The sequence below is a fragment of the Acinonyx jubatus genome, chromosome B3, assembly GCF_027475565.1.
Source record: "Acinonyx jubatus isolate Ajub_Pintada_27869175 chromosome B3, VMU_Ajub_asm_v1.0, whole genome shotgun sequence".
Classification (NCBI taxonomy): Eukaryota; Metazoa; Chordata; class Mammalia; order Carnivora; family Felidae; genus Acinonyx; species Acinonyx jubatus.
In genome coordinates, this window is record NC_069386.1 from 58,716,350 (window position 1) to 58,734,659 (window position 18,310).

The 18,310-nt window shown below is 38.7% G+C and overlaps 1 protein-coding gene across 9 annotated transcripts in view; it reads left to right on the top strand.

Moving 5' to 3' along the window:
* TP53BP1 (tumor protein p53 binding protein 1) overlaps positions 1-18,310 on the top strand; it is a 93,381-nt gene that overhangs the window by 18,317 nt on the left and 56,754 nt on the right. For 7 of the 9 annotated variants that reach the window (XR_003423065.2, XR_008299205.1, XR_008299206.1 and 4 more), the window contains exons 2-8: positions 6,233-6,422; positions 6,999-7,183; positions 7,389-7,482; positions 7,916-8,000; positions 16,133-16,266; positions 16,840-16,998; positions 17,376-17,505. Coding sequence is in view for 6 of the 9 variants with exons in the window: in XM_027067088.2 (XP_026922889.2) it covers positions 6,416-6,422; positions 6,999-7,183; positions 7,389-7,482; positions 7,916-8,000; positions 16,133-16,266; positions 16,840-16,998; positions 17,376-17,505 (794 nt within the window). In the remaining 3 variants the exon portion in view is untranslated. Of the gene's footprint in view, positions 1-6,232; positions 6,423-6,998; positions 7,184-7,388; positions 7,483-7,915; positions 8,001-8,162; positions 8,181-9,773; positions 9,910-16,132; positions 16,267-16,839; positions 16,999-17,375; positions 17,506-18,310 lie in introns of those variants that run through there. The other 2 variants (XM_027067087.2, XM_053224085.1) reach the window with 2 other exon arrangements.

Below are 18,310 nucleotides of genomic sequence, written 5' to 3' on the forward strand. Positions count from 1 at the left end.
GGAAAACCGAGTTCTTGTCTGGGATTCAGTTCCGGATTACATGTTGCATTTGATGGTCTTGGGTCTTATCTCCTAGGTCTGCTCAAATCTGATTCAGTTCCTCAGTCTTTCTTTGTCATTGTTGATCTTGGCATGTTTTTCTCTTCTTCTCTCTCTCTCTTTGTTTCCTATGTCTCCCTCTGAAGAATATTGGCTAGTTATTTGTACAGCATCCATCAATTTAGGTTTATGTGATGTCTCCTCATGGTCAGATTCAGGTAATAAATTTTTGGCAGGAATACAATTAAAGTGATGTTATTTCCTTCTCGGTGCAGCATATCAAGTGACACATGATGGTATTTTGTCCCATTACTAGTGATGTTAACTGGAATCATTTGGTTACGTTGGTGAACATGAATTTTTTTTCACTGCAAATGTACTACTTTCTGTTTGTAATAATTTAATACATTTTAGGGAGATACTTTGAGACTTTGTAAGTACCTTCTTTTCCACCACATTACTAGTTTTGGCATCAGTGACATTTATTTATTTTAAATCACCTTTTTTTAAAAAAGTTTATTTATTTTGGGAGAGTGAGAGAGAGAGAGGAGAGAGTGAATCCCAAGCGGGGCTTAGTCTCAGGAACTATGAGATCATGACCTGAGCCAAAACCAAGAGTTGGACGCTTAACCAACTGAGGCACTCAGGCGCCCCTATTTTAAATCATCTTTATTATGAAATGTAACCCACATAAAAATGAATAAAATATAAATGTGCAAAGGTATGAATTATACATAGTATACCTGTTAATGCTCCTGGTAATAAAATTAGAACATTTCCAATCACCACCCTTGCCTCTTAAAGAATTAAAACCCCTTAAAAAAAAAAAAAAGAATTAAAACCTCTTTAGCTCCTCTAAAATTAACCACTAGTTCTGACTTTTATTGTTAATCATATAGTTTCTTTATTATTATTATTATTATTATTATTATTATTATTATTTATGACTTAGGTGTGTATCTTTAAATACCGAAATTTAGTTTTGTCTCATTCAAAAACTTTTTAAATTGTAGTACAATACATATAACATAAACTTTACCAATTTAAACATGTTTAAGTGTACAGTGCAGTAGCATTAAGTATGTTCACATTCTGCAACCATCACTACCATCCATCTCCAGAACTTTTTCATCTTCCCAAACTACAACTCTGTACCCCTTAAACAATAACTTCCCTTTTCCTCCCTCCCCCCCATTCTCCTTTATGCCTCTATGAATTTGCCTGTTCTATGTACATAATATAAATGGAATCATACAATATTTGTCCATTTGTGTCTGGCTTATTTTACTTAGCATAATGTTTTCAAGTTCCATCCATGTTGTAGCATGTTGATACCACTCTTAATTCTTAATTCTCATCCTGTAGTACTGGCTTCCAGGAAGTTATGGATTGGAAAGAAAGCTGAGAGGGAGGAAAGCCAGGAACTCTGGAGTCACGGAATGAGAATTTAAGGAGGAGGGAATCAGGAACACCATCATATACTATAAAAGTCAAAGCTAATGAGGTGATTTGACAGGAAATTTTCAGAATTGGTTATTAACAAAGATTTTTAGAGTAACTGCTTTGTGCCTGGAATTGTGGTAGGCACCAGGTTTATGGAGGTTGGAGCCAGATTGCAAAGGATTATAGAGTTACTGGTGTGTGTGGAGAAAATGGAATTTGGAGGGGAAGGAAACAGAAAGTCCAAGAGCTTGATAGGAGAGTAAAATGGAGGAAAGATGCTACCAGGATATGGAGATTTGAGTACTGCTAGAAAAAGAGGAATAAACCAAAGGGAGGGTGGTAGTCTCCATCAGTATTCACATGGGCAAAGATTCCGTCCAACACCCACCTCCTCCATACCATAATGTTTCATTTCTGTTTCCAGGTAAGCGGCCAAGTGGCTCCTGGTGGAGTTGAACCCCAGCCTTTTTTTTTTTTTTCTGAGTTCAACTGTTTAGGTTAGATGTTTGAAAAGGTGGGAGGGAGAAAACTGCAGCTAATACTACTGTCACAATTATGCTTGGTATTGTGTGTTTGAGGAAGACTCAAGCTGATAAGGCCTATTGCTGATTGGCTGGCTAGAAAATGCCACTAGATGTAAGGGGCAGTGTGCTCTGCTAATGTGCTTCCAGGGTTTCATGGATACTTGGGTGTGGCAAAATTGGGGCTCTGGAGAGATTAGAAAAGTGGGTTACAATGAACGAGGATGAGAAACAAAATATACAGGGATTTATACAGGGGCACCTGGCTGGCTCTGTTGGTAGAGCATGTGACTCTTGATCTTGAGGTTATGAGTTCGAGCCCCATGTTGGGTAGAGAGATTACTTAACAGTAAAATATTTTTTAAAAATGTGATATATGCATACAGTGGACTATTATTCAGCCTTAATAAGGAAGGAAATTCTGACACAAGCTTCTAAGATTACAACATGGATGAATCTCAAGGACGTTATGCTAAATGAACTAAGCCAGACACAAAAGGACAAATATTGTATGGTTCCATTTATATGAGGTACCTACAGTTGTTAAATTCATGGGGACAGAAAGTAGCATGGTGGTTGCCTGGGGCTGGAGGGAAGGAGGAATGGGGAGTAAGTGCTTAATGGGTACAGAGTTTTAGTTTGGGAAGATGAAAAAATTCTGGAGATGGATGGTGGTAATGGTTGCATAACCATGAATGCTCTTATTTCCATTGCACTGTACACTTAAAAATGGTTAAAACAATATATGTTATGTTATATATATTTTAACATTACAATAAAAAAACTGAGTAGGAGTAATGTGGCAAAATGTTAACAATGTGTGAATCTAGGTGAAAGGGTTTATGAAAGAGATCATTATACTATTTTTTAATTATACTATTTTTGCAACTTTTCTGTTGCTCTGATATTTTTTTCAAAATAAAAAGTTTACTTAAAATTAACAGGAGGAAGTTCTGTAGAGATAAGATACAGACCAGTGGGATTGCTTCCACTACAGGCGTTGCAGGTACCAGGTCTATCAGCCTATTGTTAGGAAGATAATATAGTATCATAGGCAATTTTTGAGTACCTTAAGCAATTTGCTTTCACATTTTAATTATATCATCACCTCTTTGTTGACTTAAATTCTACATAAGGATGTGGAGCTGACAACTTTTCAATTTCTCCTCTGTTTTCTTCATATTATTTTAATTTATTCTTATGAATGCCTAGAACACTAGGGATTGTGTTTAAATTCTGACCCTCTCCCTTGCTAGCTCTAACACATTACACAAATTATCTCATCTCTAAACCTTAGTGCCCTCATCTGTAACCCTCAGAGAGTTATGAGGCTTTTAGGTGAGGTAATGAATGTAAAACAGACCACAATGCCTGCCATATAGTGAAAATATGATACATGTTATTAATTATATCATTGGTATATGACTGGACATGATTGTATAGGTCCAGGTACAACAGAAGGCATCTTAGGGGTTGAAATCAATTATATATAAATATAAGTGGGGCGCCTGGGTGGCTCAGTCGGTTGAGCTTCCGACTTCGGCTCAGGTCACGATCTCGCGGTCCGTGAATTCGAGCCCCGTGTCGGGCTCTGTGCTGACAGCTCAGAGCCTGGAGCCTGCTTCTGATCCTGTGTCTCCCGCTCTCTCTGACCCTCCCCCGTTCATGCTCTGCCTCTCTCTGTCTCAAAAATAAATAAACATTAAAAAAAAATTAAAAAAAAATAAATATAAGTCAGAATGTAATACTTGAGTATGGCTGCTTAAAAGGGATATGTAATAATTTTTCATCAAATTCAGTACTTGTCGTATCATCAGTAAGGTTCTCTGCCACTGAACTCCCAAACTGAGTTTCCAGACGAAAATAATGAAGCAAATTTAAAGGTTGGTAAATAGTGTCTGTGTGGTAGATTTAAGCCACCTGGGGTTCTTTTGCTTAGAGAAGTCTGTGAGAAGACCTCAGAAAAAGACTAACAAATTAGATTTATAACACTTCTATTTATTGTTTCATTGGTTGAAATATATTATGGAATTATTGGACCAGGTGAAATGATTCCAGCCATACAAAAATTTATCCAGGTTTTAAAATGAATTATCAATTAAAGACAATATGAGAGGAAATGGCTTTAAGCTCTAGAACAAAGGATTTAGGTTAGATGATTGGAATAAAAATTTCTGACAATGAGGTTTATTAAATTTTAAAGTGAGTTAACATAAAGTCTGATAGGATTTTCTTGTCTTTAGAGGTAGATTAGATTTCTCTCTACTGAGGTGGCTTAGCTAAAGATGTACATGCAGGTGGGTAGCGGTGCTGATGTCCTTTGCAGCCTAGGAGTCAACAAAGGCCTTTTGCTCATCTAACCACAATCAGTCAGTCTCAGTGGGTAACCATCCTGCCTGCATTTTCTAATCTTTCTGGGTAATGTAATGATTAATTTAATTGTTATACTGCCTAACAAGGAATTCACCGTTTTTCTTCACAGTTTTATTTGGTAATGGGAATGGCTCAGTCTTATTTACTTATTTAGTTTTAGTCATGTTTATTGAGGTTGAATTTACCCTTTTTGGTGTAGAGTTTTGTGAGTTTTAACAAACACATGCAATTTGCTTTTCAAATAATCAAGAAGGCCTATTTATTTATGTCTTACTTGGGGAGGGGAAATGCAATAGCAGGACAGAAAAGAGCAAAAGTGTAGTGACTTTTGGGGTATTTTTATGGGAATTGAGATCAAGATTTGCCCACAATAGGAACTCGTTGTTTGAGCCCTCACAAATGGAGCAGATGAATTTACTTTGTCTACCTAGTGTTTTTAATATCGACCTGCCCTGGTGCTTTCAGGATTAAATTTATTTGGTCACTGGTCTTCTGCAGCATTAGGAGTGGAGGAAAGGAGGAATCAATTATAAATGATTTCAAGATTAAGAAGTGGGATGTGTCTCTGTGTGTTCTATTCTATTTTTGTTCCACTATTAAAACATTCCAGGGACCCTAATTGTATTCTAGTTACAGCAACAACAGATTCTAGGTTTTTCAGGACAGTTTCATTTCAAAGGTTCTGTCCTTTTGTTTCTATAAGTAGCATATATTCACATGATATGCTTTGATTTTTGTTTTAAAAAATGTGATCACTGTAATTTATAAAAGCAGGGAGAAGACTGATTTATAGGAAGCTCCACTTTCTCTTAGTTTATATAAGGTACTAAATTGGGCATTTAGAATATTGGAAAATCATGATTGGGCTATACCTAAGTCATTCTGAACCTGGGGTAGAGACAGAAAACTACCTCCTACTGAATGCTAGCTATGTATGTGCTTGGCGGTGTGCTAGGTACTTTCCCCACTGACAGCTGCTCTAGCTAGAATTCCATTCTAGATCCAACCACCACTTAAATAAAACAAAGCATATATTCCTTATGGTGTCTAGTTCATTAAAACAAGTCCCAGCTGCCACACCTTCTATAAGACCCTGGCACCATAATTAGGATAATAGACTCTCAAGGCTTGGGAGGGATTTTTGAGGTCATGTAGTTAAAGGGGCGGCAGCTGTTCTCTTCTCCACGGAGTCTGAGAATCACCCTGCTTAATTCAATGGGAAGTGCAAAAAAAGGTCTGGGGCTATAGTCTCCTTAGGTTTCAATCTCATAAAAGAGAGGGCAATGATAAGCGAATGTGAAGCTTGACCTACGTTCCAGACTGCAGAGGGCAATGGGAAAAAATATGCTTTATTGGGGACCTCAGACAATGTAAAGGAAAAAAAAAACCCAAACCAAACCTAAACTGTCAGAGGCATAATGTGAGGCCCTCGAATTCAGTTAGAGGCCCACAAAAGGGATTCTAAGTGACACAGGTAAAACCCCAAGCATCCTGTCTGTCTTCAGTTTCACCAGCTCTGAAGTACTAGCCATCCTGGATCCTCGTCTTTGCCCTTTTATTAGAAATTGGGGAACCCTCTGCTTTTCTACGGAAGAAGGTAAGAGAAGGAGCCTCAAAGTGCATGAACGATAGAAAAGAAGTCTCTTCTATCTGAGTAGTGGTACACACAATTGTCCTGGAGGCAGGGGAATATATTTCACGCCCTCTCAAGGTCCCTTCGGTTCAAGGATACTGTCATTCTCTGGCTGTACTAGGGGGAGGGCCTGCAACGTCCATGCTACCATGGAAACACGCCGCGGTGTTCCTTTTTCTTACGTGGGGCGGGGCACTCTGCCTCAACCTCGAATCATCCACAGGGCTTCTTGAGTGGCGGGCAGCAGCAGCGAATGGGCGAGCCGGTACTGCGTGACGCGACGGGAAAAGGGGGAGTTCGCGGCCGGTGGCGGCGGTGGCTACAGCGGCGACCTGGGGATCGAGCTGGAGGGAGCTGGGGAGCGTGCAGAGACCTCTAGCTCGAGCGCGAGTGATCTCCCGCTGGGATGCCTGGTACCGTTTGCAGAAAGTGGGGGCGCAGTGAGCTCTGAAGGCTTGGGTTTCGGGTCTGAAGGGATGGCTGACCGGAGGGGGCGGGGTGGCAAGCATGGCGGCGGTGACGGGGAAAGGGTTGGAGGGCCCTGAGGAGGGGGTGGGGAAGCAGTAGCTAAGAAGGCTGGGTGGTCTTGAGTAAACGTGAAGGGCTGTGAGTGTTCTGGCGAACAGAGATTACAAAGCAGCCTTTTGGGGGGCGGTAGAGGCGCCAGAAAGACGTAGGGAGAGTTGTGGGGGATGGAAAAAGAGGCGGGGAGAGAAGAGGTTAGGAAGGAGGGGAAAGGGTGTCTACGGGAAGGTGATGGAAAAGAAGAGGAAGAGAGGGATTGGCAGACTGATAGTAAATAACGAGGAAATAAGGCCTTGGGAGGTTTGATAGGAAAGTGTTTGCAGCGATTATAAATATAATCTAATTGGAGTCCTAGACTGGTCCCTTTTCCTAGTTCTTGCACCTCCGCCCCATTATTTAAGCTCAGACTGCGAGAGGAAAGCTAGTAGGTTACACAGAACTGATCTTTTGTTATTCCATACCAGGGGAGCAGATGGACCCTACTGGAAGTCAGTTGGATTCAGATTTCTCTCAGCAAGACACTCCTTGCCTGATAATTGAAGATTCTCAGCCTGAAAGCCAGGTTCTAGAAGATGATTCTGGTTCTCGCTTTAGTCTGCTATCTCGACACCTTCCTAATCTACAGACACACAAAGAGAACCCTGTGTTGGTGAGTGATAATCTTGTTTGGAAAGGATTGAGGAAAAATTATTTTTTTATCTAATCAAGAACAATTAGCAAATCTAAGTACTTAGGAGATCTCTATCTTTTGGATAAAATTGGTTGGAAAAACAAAATCAACACATTCACAAAAGTATGCCTTATTTTGGATTATTCCATATGTAGTAGGGATATTATGTATGTATGTTTTTTAGGATGTTGTGTCCAATCCTGAACAAACAGCTGGAGAAGAACAAGGAGATAGTAATAGTGGGTTCAATGAGCATCTGAAAGAAAACAAAGCTGCAGGTAAGATGTTTAAAGCTAATAGTCCCTTTTGCAAGAGTGCTCTTGTTGTAATTGGGTTGATCTAAACATTATGTGGTTGTGGTGAATGCGTATAAAGCACTCAGAAAGTTTTTTGTTTTTTTTTTAAGCTTATTTATTTATTTTGAGAGAGAGACCCAGAGGGGAAGGGGCAGAGAGGGAGAAGGAGAGGGGGACAGAGGATCCAAAGCCGGCTCTGTGCTGACAGTAGAGAGCCTGATGCAGGGCTTGAACTCACAACCTGAGCTGAAGTTGGATGCTTAACCGATTGAGCCATCCAGGTGCCCCAGAAAGTTGATTTTTTAATGTAGATGATTAGATTGATATTGTCTACATTTCTGAATTTGTATTAAAGTTTGGTATTAAAGTTTGGTAGTAAATGCCTTTTGTACTAATGTCCACTCTTTTTTTTCAGACTCTATGGATTCTTCTCATTTGGACACAGGTGGTACCATCAGTCAGGTCATTGAACAGTTACCTCAGCCAAACAGGACAACCAGGTATACTAGTGTTGGAAGGAATTTATTTAAATTTATTAATGGATCATTTCTTTTATCTGTACCTATTGCCTCATCCCAACGATAAAGGGATTAATCTTATTTTTGTGAATTAGATAGTGGGAGTTGAGGATCATATTCACTGGTACATTAGTACTGATAGCCAGAACCTCTTTTGTGAAGGTAATAATTTTTTACACTTGTAGTATTCAAATTGTGATTTGTATTGTACACGTAAAATAAATAATCATTCTTCATTCTTAGCATAGATATGACTTAATGGAAAAAATAATCAAAAAATTTTTAGGCATATTATCAAAACTATTAGGCATGCTTTCCATCTGCCAGCTAAATTACCAGTTTTAGACCCAGGATGTTTATTAATTCATACCCTAAACAGTATTCAATTTTTACTTTGTCTTATGGGTAGTTTTACATTGTCCATTTTTTGAGTTTATCCTTTGTTAGGATAGGATCCTCTGTCAGGATTGGATGTTTGATACATATTCCCATTTAATTTCATCCTTAGAGCAGCTGTACAGTGAAGACATTATATTCTTTCCATTACATAGAGGGGGAAACTGATGGGTGAAGATGTTAGATAACTTATTCTAGAATATATTGCTTATAAGTGGCAACTGAGCTCTGAGCCCTCCTGACTCCAGTGCCTTCTCTTTCTTTTTTACTATTCAGTGCTTCTTAGTCTTCTGCCTAAAATTACTAAAATCAAAAGAGAACTTAGATATCTTCAGGAGCCTTGTGGTGGCTGAGTAGGAAAAGGGAGCTAGTCAAAGAGGAGAATGTCAGGTTGAGGTGGTGAAAGACTGTGGTTTTATGTAAAAAATAAATGCCCTCCCACCCCCTTTTTTTTGCCTTCTATTTAATACTCTGTTTGCACATAAGTTTTTTCTCCCAAATTATTAGTGGGTGCTTTGGAACAATCTGCAAATTGGTGGGCTTATTTTGACCTGCAGGTGGCTTGTCTTTGGCCCACACATGGTTGTAAAATATATTTGAAATAATTGATAGAATTTTAAATGGGGAAATTTTACATAAAACTTGGATTTTCAGCTTCTGGCATTACTAGTCCAGAGGTAATGCAACTTTTGTATTATTGGTAACATTTGCCTGGAGCTGTGAGTAGCAGCTAACCTCTGCATAGGTGAGCATGAGTGCTCTGGTCTGTCCTAGTCCCTACAATTCACTATTGTACATGCACACTGAAGTTAATTATTCATCTTTTATTGCAGTACTTTTGCTTTTGTTCTTAGCCACCTCACCCCTTTTTGTTACCTTGTTTTGCTTTCTGTAGGCATTTAAATTTATGATACTTCAAAGTGAACATGTGCCAAAGTTATTTGTGTTTTTGTGGCCCAGCACCTTGGTTTGAACCAGTGGGGGCAGGAAGTATGTATACCCCTCATAAGTGAAGCAGTGCTGTTAGAGAAGTCCCATACTATCACTTTTCCCTTTTTGCATTGATGTGTTGCCCTTTCCCTAAAAAAACAAAACAAAACAAAACAAAAACCAAAAAACCTTGAACGTTTATATTCAGGAAATGTGCAGGCACTGTGGTAAGGTGTTTTAAAGGGGCTTTGCCATCATGGAACTTATAATTTAACAGGGAGAAAGGTGTTAAATCATTACATAAACAGCTATTCAGTTACAATTGTTATTTCAAAGAGGGAGGAAAGAAAGAAAATATGACCTAATCTGTGTGATAGGGGTAAGCCTCTTTGAGGAATGTGATCTAAACTATAAATATGAATTTGTTAGACATGTTTGAAGAGCTGGGGAGAAGAGTGGCTGGTGGGAGGAGGAGCTTTCCAGAGGGAACTGCAAGTGCAAAGGCCATGAATCTAGAAAGGATTTGGGGTTGATTCCAAGAGAATGAAAGTTCTTCAAAACACAGGTATATTGATCTCCGTTTGTATGTATTTATTCGTTAATGCAAGTATTTTTTAAAAAGCTGCTTGTGAACTTTTTGCATAAAATTCCAAAAAAATCTTCCTCTCTTACCTAGTGTTCGGTTGATCTAAGCTGATGGTCCTAAACATGGAGCATCCTAAAATATACTAAAGAAATATAGATCGTTTTATTTCCCTGTTAAACATTTTATTTTATTGTTTTAAAGATTTTATTTTTAAGTATTCTTTACATCCAGCATGGGATTCTAACTCACAACCCCAAGATCAAGAGTTGCATGCTCCACTGACTGAGCCAGCCAGGTGCCCTTCTCTGTTAAACATTTTAAAAAATTGAGATAATTATAGATTCACATGCAGTTGTAAGAAATAGTATGTAGAGATCCTTTATAAACTTTGCCCAAATGGTAACGTTTTGCAAAACTATAGTATATTAACCAGGATATCTGTATTGATAAAATCTACTGAATGATTTAAGTTTCCCCACTTTTACTTGTATTCATGTATGTGAATGTTTATAAAGTCTAGTTACCTCTGTATCTGCCTTTTTATAACCATGTTCACCTCTTTGTCTTACCTGAACTCCTGGCAATCGCTAATTAAGACTGTCCTTTGTAATATTTTGTCATTTCGAAATGTTATGTAAATGGGATCATACATTAACCTTTTGGGATTGGCTTCCCTCCCCGCTCCCCCCCCCACCACCAGTCAGCATAACTCCTGGGAGATCTGTCCAAATTGTTGCATATATTAGTGGTTCATTACTTTTTATTGCCCAGTAGTTGTTCCATGGTATGGATATACCACAGTTTAACCGTTTACCTGTTGCAGGAGAGCTGGATTGATCTGGGTTTTGGCTATTGCAAATAAAGTTGCTCTGACCTTTTGTGTGCTAGTTTTTAAGTGAACATAATCTTTCTATCTCTGGGATAAATGGCCATTGGGAAATTGCTGGGCTGTTTGGTAGTTGTATATTTAGTTTTTTAAGAATTGCCAAATTCTTTCTGGAGTAACTATACCATTATATAGTTTCACTAGCAGTGTAAGAGATCGAGTCTCTCTCCATTTTTACCAGCATTTGGTGTTGTCACAATTTCTTATTATGACCGTTCTGATAAATATGTAGTGATATCACATTATTTTCATTTGCATTCCCTAGTGGTAAATGATGTTGAAAATCTTTTGATGTGCTTATTTGCCATCTGTACATCCTTTTCAAGGAAATGTTTGTTCATGTCTTCTGTCCATTTTCTAATTGGATTTTTAAAAATTGTGTTTTTAGAGTTCTTTATATATTCTAGTTATTAGTCCTTTGTAGGCTATCTGGTTTGCACATATTTTCTCTCACTCTAGTTTATCTTTTCATCCTCTTCAGAAGGTTTTTCACAGAGCGGTTTTTTAATTTTAGTGAGATCTGTCAAATATTTTTAACAGAGTAATATAAATACATAATTTATTTTAAAAATAACATAATTGGGGTGCCTGGGTGGCTCAGTCGGTTAAGCGGCCGACTTCGGCTCAGGTCATGATCTCGCGGTCCGTGAGTTCGAGTCCCGCGTTGGGCTCTGTGCTGACAGCTCAGAGCCTGGAGCCTGTTTCAGATTCTGTGTCTCCCTCTCTCTGACCCTCCCCTGTTCATGCTCTGTCTCTCCCTGTCTCAAAAATAAATAAAACGTTAAAAAATTTTTAAAAATTAAAAAAAAAAAAATAACATAATTAAAAGCAGAGTCCTTTCCCACCCTGGGTGTCCTTTCACAGAGGCTACGCTGTAAGTGTGTTTTAACTTCTTGGAGAGGTTATCTTCCTGGTGCTTAATACTGTTGTAAAACTAATATTTTACAATATTGTAAAACTAATACTGCCATTTCTTATTTTATCAAATTAAGACAATTGAATTCCATAATGAAAGATGAGGATTTAACTCCATACGCTCCCAATTATTGATAATTATTTTAGTTTTTCTGTCAGCTACTTTTGTACTTCTTTTTTTTTTTTTAATTTTTTTTTAACATGTATTTATTTTTGAGACAGAGAGAGACAGAGCATGAACGGGGGGAGGGCCAGAGAGAGAGGGAGACACAGAATCTGAAGCAGGCTCCAGGCTCCGAGCTGTCAGCACAGAGCCTGATGCGGGGCTCGAACTCACGGACTGTGAGATCGTGACCTGAGCGAAGTCGGACGCTCAACCGACTGAGCCACCCAGGCGCCCCATGTACTTCTAAATAATGTATTTAAACCTTTGTTTTCCTTTCCATTAGCTTTAGACAGTGGAGAAAAGTTTAACCATTAGGACTGGGGTTTTTTGCCTATAATCTGATTTATTTCAAGCCTGTTTGGATTCACCTGATCATTTTACAAATATTTATTGGATATTTCCTATATGCCAAGCATTGTTGAATTTTGGAGATGCAGAGGATCAGAAAAAAAAATCGTAGACCTTAATGTAGCTTACATTCTTGTATGGGATATAGCAATACATGATCAATAAGTAAATAGTATGTTAGAAACTGATAAGGGCTGAAGAGAAAAATATAGCAGAGAAGGGGATAGGAAACATCAAAGGAGTTGCAAGTTTAGATAGGGTGACTTAGGGAATGCTTGGCTGATAACACATTTGATTAAAAGTTCTTGAGTGGGGTGCCTGGGTGTCTCAGTCAGTTAAGTGTCCGCCTTTGGCTCAGGTCATGATCTCAAGGTCTATGAGTTCAAGCCCCGCATAGGGCTCTGTGCTCACAGCTCAGAGCCTGGAGCCTGCTTTGGATTCTGTGTCTCCTTCTCTCTTTGCCCCTCCCCTGCTTGTGCTCTGTCTCTCAAAAATAAAAAAAAACATTAAGAAAGTTCTTAAGTAAGTGATCTCTGCTGTTATCTGGGGTAAGTGCAATCATTGCATAGAGAACAGCCAAGTGCAAAGGACTTGAGTTAGGAGTGTGCCTGGAATATTTGAGAAATGGCAAGGAGTTTAGCATGGCTGGAGTAGAGTGATGGAGAGAATTGGGAGAAGAGGTCAGAAAAGTAGGGGGAACCAGAATATGTAAGGCCTTATGGGTTACTGTGAGGAAGTCAGCTGTTAACTCTTGTTGAGATAGGAAGGCATTTAAGGGTTTTGAACAGAGGAATGACATGATCTGACTTAGATTTTAATAGGATCACTGTGGCTGCTGGATCAAGAGTAGACAGAAGAGGGTACAATTTTTATTTGTTGATTGTACCTTGATAAAGCTGGAGACAAAATTTAAAATCCATTTAAATTAAAAAGGAGAATGGACTGAAGGAGGAGCAAGGGCAGAGGCAGGACGACCAAGTAGGAGACTATTGAAATAATTTAGGCAAAATGACTGTGGCTACACCAGAGTAGAAGTAGATGAGGAGTGGTGAGATTCTGGGTTTTTTGAAAATAGGATTCAAAGGCTGATTGGATGGTGGAGTATGAGAGGAAGGAGGTAACAATGATTCTGCATTTTTGGTTTGAGTATTAGAAGAATGGGGTTGCTGCTAGATGAGATGGAAAAAGACTGCAAGAGGAGAAGGTCAGGTTTAGACATGTTGAAGTTGAGCTCCCTTTTCAATAAACAATTGGAGACACTTGATGATGTGCAAGTCTGGATGGAGCTCAGGGGGAATGTCTTAAGCTGGAGATTAAAATTGCAAAGTCATAAGCATGTGGATGATATTCAAAGCCATGAGCCTGGGTAAGATCATTAAGGAGGTGAGTAAAGATGGAGAAGAGCTCCAAGGACTCACTGAACTTAGAGGTCAGGGAGGGACATGAAGGAAAACCACTAAAGGAGACTGAAGAAGAGCCAAAGTATGTGGTTTGTGCTGTCTTTCATTGCTCTTCTACATTTTGTCATGTTTGCTCTTGGACTTTGTTTCCCAAGAAACTCAACTTGGGGCTATATTTCCTGAGGTTATGTAACTAGTCTTCCTGGTTACATAGGTAATGTTCTATTTTTTGTGTGTGAAAATCTTTACTAGTCCCTTTTCCTTGGGTCATGGTCCCCTAACTTTGCAAATTTATGTTTTCACCTCTTTATGCTCAGTATAGTTCTGCTTAGTAGTCTTTATATGAAATAATTAAATGTGTAGAAAGCTTCAAGGAAGCAAAAAATGTTATCTATAATTCTGCCACCCAGAGGCTAATTGCTGTAAACATTTTGACATATTTTCCTTCTTTTTTTGTGTGCACACTTGATAGCAGACATGTGTAGAGTAAAATTTTGTGTTTGCTGACTCTTTTGCTTAACAACATGGAGTTTTTCCCATGACAGTTAAGACTTTTTTTTTTTTAATTTTTTTAACATTTATTCTTTTTTGAGAGAGAGAGAGAGAGACAGAGCATGAGTGGGGGAGGAGCAGAGACAGAGGGAGACACAGAATCTGAAGCAGGCTCCAGGCTCTGAGCTGTCAGCACAGAGCCTGATGTGGAGCTTGAACTCATGAACTGTGAGATCATGACCTGAGCCAAAGTTGGCTGCTTAACCGACTGAGCCACCTAGGCGCCCCGACAGTTAAAACTCTTAATAAGTTTACTGAAGTTTTTTTCTTTTAAAAGTTAAAAAAAATTTTTTTTAATGTTTATTTATGAGAGAGACACAGAGGGTGAGTGGGTGAGGGGCAGAGAAAGAGGGAGACACGAAATCCAAAGCAGGCTCTAGTCTCTGAGCTGTCAGCACAGAGCCCAAAGAGGGGCTCAAACTCATGAACCACGAGATCATGACCTGAGCTGAAGTTGGCCACTTAACTGACTAAGCCACCCAGGCGCCCCTAGGTATCTCTTAATTACAGTAAACATTGAGAAATAAGTTTGCACAAGGATTTTTCTACATTTCAAATTATTTCTTAAAATTGAAATTATTGAAATTATTAGGTGTAGGGGCGCCTGGGTGGCTCAGCCGGTTAAGCGGCCGACTTCGGCTCAGGTCATGATCTCACGGTCCGTGAGTTCGAGCCCCGTGTTGGGCTCTGTGCTCACAGCTCAGAGCCTGGAGCCTGTTTCAGATTCTGTGTCTCCCTCTCCCTGACCCTCCCCCGTTCATGCTTTGTCTCTCTCTGTTTCAAAAATAAATAAAGGTTAAAAAAAAATTAAAAAAAAAAAAAGGAATTATTAGGTGTATACATTGTTTTGGAGGTTTTTTTAGAAACATTTTTCCAAATGTTCCAAATGTTCTCCAGAAACATTCTATTAGTTTATAGTAAACTCAATGGTTGAGTCTCGTAAACAGTATATGATAGTGCTTATCTCAGGTTTGGGTAGCACTGAATAGTAGTATAGTATTGACAATTTTTTTTCCCAATTTGATGGGCAACAGTTGTTTTCTCTATTTTCCTACATGTTTAAGATACTTATATTCCTTTTTTATGAGTTGTCTGTCTGTTCACCTATGTCTTGGGGTTCTTCATGTGAATTCCTTCTATTTTAGGGAGACTGTTATTTTGTTCTATTTGTTGTAGTATTTTTTCCTGATTGTTGTCTTTTATGTTTTTTGACCTGTAATCTTAACTTCTTCTAAATATACAGGCCTTTTACCAGAATTTTATTCAGACATTCTGGTTCTATGTATGTAGTCTAAGATTTTCATACCAACATATTTTTGTGTAGGGACCCTGGGTGGTTTAGTCGGCTAAGCTTCTGACTTTGGGTCAGGCCATGATCTCGTGGTCTATGAGTTTGAGCCCCGGGTCAGGCTCTGTGCTCACAGCTTGGAGCCTGGAGCCTGCTTCGGATTCTGTGTCCCTCTCTCTCTCTGACCCTCCCCCGCACTCACTCTCTCTCTCTCTCAAAAATAAATAAACATTAAAAAATTTTCTTAAATATTTTGGTGAACTGTGTCTGGTTCAGCTGATGTATCTTTGAGTCCCTTCACTGCATATCCAATGCATATCTTACTGTGTCACTTGTCAGTTATTCTCTTGAGAGTAAGGTTTTTCTCTCCCTGTTTATATTTTTTCGGAGAAAGTGAAAACTCAAATGTGTTTATGCCTTTCTTCTGTTAAATATTTGTGTTCTTTAATTCAGTGCAGCGTTTTGAGTTGTTATCCTTTCAGGTGCTTTCTGTAGAAAGAAGCACTGATGGGGGCGAGGCTTTTTACTTTTTTCACATTTGCGTAAGAGGTGGTTGGTGTGTGGGCTGTTACAATAAATTTAGAAGAGTGCTTTGAGCAAAGTGTCCCAACCTATCTGAGAACACATGATTGTGTCTTTCCATGTAGTGTTTTGGGAATGTCAGTGGAATCTGCTCCTCCTGTGGGAGAAGAGAAAGAAGAAGAGGTAGAAGAGAAGGAGAAGGAGGAAAAGGAAGAAGATATTAGAGATGATACTACCACACGCTCCCTTGGTGCTGAAGGTAGCTTTATGCCTTTATCTAGATAGTAGATTGTTCTAAGTCCCTTTCACATAAGCATGAAGATATCCAAATTTCTCTTTGTTGGCAGGTTATAGATTTCTCATCATTAAAATGAGGATAGTCATTAAGAAAATCGCATTTGTCTAAGATATTCCCCCTAATTTGATGTTCAGGAATTTGATGCTCATTGGATAGCTCTCTTTCTGCATATTGACTCTTTTTCTTGTTACATTTGGTTTTCAAATATTTTGGGAATGTATGCTTTGTGGGTGGAAGTATAATCTGAATTACTGTGTGTGTGGGTATGGTTTATGTATATCTTCAGAAAGTAGACATAGTCTACCTATATGTTAGGTGCTCAGAAGGTTTTAGAATATGTAATTTTTGTTTCGTTATGTATTTTTCCCTTTCACTTTTAGTGCCTTTATTCTTGAGTTTATTTTGAAAAACTTTGGAGGCAGGGCTTTCTTGTGAAGGACTTAAAATGACCTTTTTGTTTTGCTAAGGGACAGGACCTTACACAGTGCATAATATTGTGGGATGCTACCTAACTTCTTGGGGTTTTGTTTCTAGATCCTGCCTCATCACAGTTGGGCTTTGGAGTTCTGGAACTCTCCCAGAGCCAGGATGTTGAAGAACATACTGTGACATATGAAGTAGACAAAGAACCTGTACTGTCAGTAACTACCAACTCTAGTTACACTGGGCTGTCTGATGTGGATGCTAATATTGGTATGAAACATGTTTTTTGGCATTTGGAATTGTTTATAAGCGTTTTCCTCCTAAGCTAGAGCTAGTTATTCATTCCTTAATACAGTTTATAACTACTAGGTTAATATAATCAAGTTAGTATAGTAAGGTTGCAGACTTGTCTGGCAAATACTTGTTAGTTGATGGGTTGCAGGTTAAGAGTTTTGGTAAGGTTTGTTTTAGTTTGGTTTGGTTAGTTTTGATTAAGGTTACTGGTTATTTTCTTTTTGCATTGATGTCTGTTTATATTTTCAAATTGGACTTCTTTTGTTAAATCTTTGCCTTTAAAAAAGCATCTGGGACTGCTTCTAGTACTTTGGAAAATTAAGTATCTCCTTCCTGTCTTCTAAAACTTCAAGCAATTAAGCATGAAGAACAGTCCAATGAAGATATGCCCATGGCAGAACAGCCCAGCAAGGATGTCCCTGTGGTAGCACAGCCCAGTAAGGATGTACATGTGGTAGATGAGCAAAGTTCACCACCTGCAAGGTAAACTCTGCTCTTTTAGGTTTCTGTTACAGTACTTTATAGTTTCTAGAAAGTATTTTTAAGTTTCATACTTGTTTTACTTGGTTAGATGGAAACATTTTTAGAAATTATTGATTTTCCTCCCCCCTTGTACTGTGCATATTTCTGGTCCAGTGGAAACTATTTATGAATTCTTAACCGTGTCCTTATCTTTAGGCATATTACAAAGCCATTTTATTGTTGCTGTAATTGTAAGCATGACTCCTTAATCTTTGGTTGTCATTCCTCTCTGATCTTTGTCTACAGAGACACTGTCTCTGTGGGAGGAGTTCCTATCTTCTCTATCTCTAGTGTTATGAGGAATCACATGAATATTATATTTGAAAATTTACTGTTCTTATAATTGAGGAACACCCAGATTGCTTTGAGTCCTCATGTATCCTATATCTAATAGTTTATGGTATAGCTATGGACGTATTCTTTTCCCAAGTCCTATAGTGGAATTGGTAGGAATTGGGCTTATCCTTCTGCTGTGCCTCTGGTGATTATTATGTCCCAAACTGCATTGCCTCTGGTCAACAGCTCACGTTTGGATATGGCAGAGGAAAAGTGGGATGCTTCCAGTTTGGGAGAGGTGATGAATAAGCATTCAGTATTTTCTTATAACTTCCTTCAATACAAATGGTGGGGAATGGAGTCCTGAACAAGTTGACTATCAAGAGAAGTTGTTTTGTCTTTTTTTTCTTTTAATTTTTTAATGTTTGTTTATTTTTGAGGGAGAGAGACAGAGCAGGAGCAGGGGAAGGGGAAGAGCAGAGAGAGAGGA